General features: G+C 45.7%; 1 protein-coding gene across 2 annotated transcripts; it reads left to right on the top strand.

Moving 5' to 3' along the window:
* Nucleotides 1–306: 306 nt before the first annotated feature.
* Nucleotides 307–1,628, top strand: pou3f2b (POU class 3 homeobox 2b; the record flags this gene model as incomplete). Of its 2 annotated transcripts, XM_084471425.1 has the most annotated exons (2): nucleotides 471–719; nucleotides 777–1,628. In XM_084471425.1, the coding sequence occupies 2 exons, from the start codon at nucleotides 471–473 to the stop codon at nucleotides 1,626–1,628; spliced, it is 1,101 nt and encodes a 366-aa protein (XP_084327551.1). The 2 variants fall into 2 exon arrangements, with proteins under 2 accessions (XP_084327550.1, XP_084327551.1); XM_084471424.1 differs by having other exon boundaries at nucleotides 307–1,628.
* Nucleotides 1,629–3,922: the final 2,294 nt, after the last annotated feature.

Raw genomic sequence — 3,922 nt, 5'->3', positions numbered from 1 at the left:
TACAGGGCACGTCATGGTCCGTTTTAGAAACAAACAAAAAAATGACACAAACGCATCCCCCGTATAACTAGTGAAAAACAATAAGCAAAATAAATCAACACTATCTTACAGTTGAGTGGCGCATCTCAGACAGCGAAGGCTCCTTTGTCCGCGCGGCTCAGTGTCTCTGCGGCTCCCGCCGAGGTGCAGCACATCTCGCAGCTCTCCAAGAAATGGGGGGGTGGGGGCGTTGTTTGTTGAGACTTGCTCACAGCCTATCAGAGGCCGTCGCCCGTAGCAACCACGTCCATCAGCCGTCCCCAGCCAATGAGCGGCGGAGCCAGGCGGAGTCCAGGTGCACCTTTGCGTCCACTTGGCAGAGAGCCGGGGAGACGCCTGTGGCAAAGAGAGAAAAAAATAGCAAAAGAACAGAGTTAACTGTCAAATGCAAGGTTCCTTTAATAAGAGCGATCAGTCCGGCTCCGAGAGTCATGGCGACCACAGCGTCCAATCACTACAACATCCTCACCTCCAGCGCATCCATCGTGCACTCGGAGCCCGGCAGCATGCAGCAAGCCGCGGCGTACAGGGACGCGCAGACCCTGTTGCAGAATGACTACTCGCTGCAGAGCAACAGTCACCCGCTCAGCCACGCGCACCAGTGGATCACGGCGCTGTCGCACGGGGAAGGCGCCCCGTGGTCCTCGAGCCCGCTCGGCGACCAGGACATCAAGCCCAGCGTGCAGGGGGGCGGGCGAGACGACATGCACAACTCCAGCAACAACAACCTCCAGCAGCAGCAGCAGCAGCACCAGCCGCGACCGCCCCACCTGGTGCACCAGTCGCACGGGAACAGTCACCACGACGCGCGGGCGTGGAGAACCACCGCCGCCACCGCACACATACCAAGCATGGCGACGTCGAACGGCCAAAGCCTTATCTATGCCCAGCCGGGGTTCGGCGTGAACGGTCTGATCCCGGGGAGCGGACAGGGGATGCACCACCACAGCCTGAGGGACCACGAGGACCACCACAGCCCGCACCTCAGTGACCACGGCCACGCGCCGTCCCAGCACCAGCAGCAGGGGGGGCACCACGACCACTCGGACGAGGACACGCCGACCTCGGACGACCTGGAGCAGTTCGCCAAGCAGTTCAAGCAGCGACGGATCAAGCTGGGCTTCACGCAGGCCGACGTGGGACTCGCCCTGGGGACGCTGTATGGAAATGTGTTTTCCCAGACCACCATTTGCAGGTTCGAGGCCCTGCAGCTCAGCTTCAAAAACATGTGTAAGCTCAAGCCTTTGTTGAACAAGTGGTTGGAGGAGGCAGATTCCACCTCGGGGAGCCCCACCAGCTTGGACAAAATCGCCGCGCAGGGGAGGAAACGGAAAAAACGGACCTCTATCGAGGTGAGCGTTAAAGGGGCTTTGGAAAGCCATTTTTTGAAGTGCCCTAAACCAGCGGCGTCGGAAATTACATCACTGGCGGACAGTCTTCAGCTAGAAAAAGAAGTGGTGAGGGTTTGGTTTTGTAACAGGAGACAGAAAGAGAAACGGATGACCCCTCCCGGAGGAGCTCTCCCGGGGACCGAGGATGTGTACGGGGACACGCCGCCCCACCACGGAGTCCAAACCCCGGTCCAATGAACTCTAGGGGACCACTCCTCCGTGATTTGACTTTTGTTATTTATCCCCAAGGTTATACACACATCACGGGACTACGGGCGATAATGTGGCTGTTTTTATCTATAATAGATGGCAGTGAGTGACTTACACACGATATCTGCATTGAATATCTTTCAAACACTGAATGATCCGCAGCGAGGGAATAAGAATATTTTTTCCCTCTTTAAGAGCTACAGGAACATAAATAGCCTATGTTCTTTGAGGATATGCCTAAAACACTGTGACTTGAGTCGACGCAGTTTCAAGGTGTAGCCCTTTTGTGTGAAATTATACTTGACAAAAGGGGGGATCCTGGTTTAAAAAAAACTAGTATTGAGATTCTTAGCTGAATGGTTTACATTCACGACTTTTATAGTGTATAGCAGTACAGTGCATTTCCCTGAGTCACTATTGACATCATATGCCATTTCGTGTGTAGCTGTGAGGTGTGTGTATGGCCGTCAGAAGAGTCAAAAGAGCTGCATTGGACTAAAGTTACCAGCAGCAGCAGCAGTAGTAGGCCTATAGGCTGCGTCCCAAACAAGCAGCTGAGGTTGAGCATCGCCTGAGCAACGTGAGGGGGGTCGATTCCATCTGTCAGTTCACATCGAAATTCACTCATGCTTTGGCAGGTTATTTTTTGACAGTTAAGTTTGGGTTACACTTTTATTTTGTATGCAAAGAGGTTCACGATTTAGTTCAATAAAATAACTGTATTATTATTATTATTATTATTATTATTATTATTATTATTATTATTATTATTATTATTATTAGGCCATTTCAATGCAGATCCTTGCGTTCAACACGTTCGGTAAAAGGAGAACGGTCGGTGTTTTGTGTTTTGTTGGATATTTTTGGACACCCCACCACTGCGGCTCTGAACACAAAAGGCTGCCAGCGCTCAGCTCCACGCAGCAGTGAGCTGGCTCCCAGAAAAGGCTCCCTGGCTATGGATTATCTGGCACTTTTCTCCTGTACGGGATTTGCTACACAAGTCACCGAGGCTCACAGCAAATTTTTGATCCACTTTTGTAAATATTGTATAACTTTAATAGTCATGACTTCATCCCTTTTTTTTGTTTTTATTCTTCCACTGGGGCACTTTTTTGATGTTTTCCAAACAGAACGGGCTATAGGTTTTGTTTTTATTTGCCTTACTACCTTTACATTCCCTATTCTTAATTGCAGTGGTGTCATTTATCTTCGAATGTAAGGCATTGCAGTGATATAAATTCAAAATATTTTGTTTTTAATTGTTTGGACCCTAATGTTTTGTCTATTGGTTGTTTCTGATTGTCCGTATAATCCCACGGTTTTGTTTAGATCCAAATATAGCCCGTATATTAAGGATTAAATGATAAGTAACTGTTTCTTGTGTTCAGACAATTGTCCATAAAATAATGATTTTAAAGGAGATAGCCTATTTACAATCTCGGTAGAACAAACTCTTTATAATGTTCCCAAACACAAATCCGCTTTCCAAACAACAACATCCAAATTTGTATTATTATTATAATAATAATTATTATTTGTATTATTATATAAGCACATCATTGTTTTGTTTTTGCTTTTAATTGTTTTATTGTTTCTGACCACCATCTTGCATTACAATTCTAGCTATTTTGTTCATATTGGTGTATTTTGCTATTTTGGGTGAGAAAAATGTTCAAAGCTTATTAATTTTATTTTATTTTTTGTTATTGAGATTGTAATTTATTCTATGATGACTTTTATAGATGACACAAAATACGATATATAAATGACACCAAGAAGGCTTATTAAGCGGGGATGACTTATTTTTTATTTCAGGCTCTTTCCACAGCCTACACCGTCACAGCTAAATGTGTATATACATTTTTTTTCTGATAACCAGCTTGTTCTTAGTAGCTTTCTTTTGTGTTATGCAAACAGATACCCAGGGACGCAAAACTATCTTTTTGGTTTGGAGTCAGCCTTCTTATGGTTTAAAATAAAAGAACAAGAGAAGCAGGCCTCAACGTAATCACGAGCAAGACAATATCCCATCAGTAGCTTTAATGAATCATCCAACTTATTAATTTAAGTTATGGGCTACACCTGTAGCAATTCGATGCAGATTAGTTTTTTTTCCTTATTTCTGTTTCTCCAGTGTGGTTTGGGGTCATATTATCAGACTTGGGGGTATAGGCCTAGATGAAGCGCGCAAAAGTGATATTATAAATATGTTTAGGTATTTTATCGCTTTCCACATGAACGAATGACTTGCACATTTTTAAATAACGGGGGTTAATATT

This window comes from Micromesistius poutassou, assembly GCF_964030765.1.
Source record: "Micromesistius poutassou genome assembly, chromosome: 8".
Lineage (NCBI taxonomy): Eukaryota > Metazoa > Chordata > Actinopteri > Gadiformes > Gadidae > Micromesistius > Micromesistius poutassou.
This window is presented reverse-complemented; position numbering and strand designations above follow the sequence as displayed.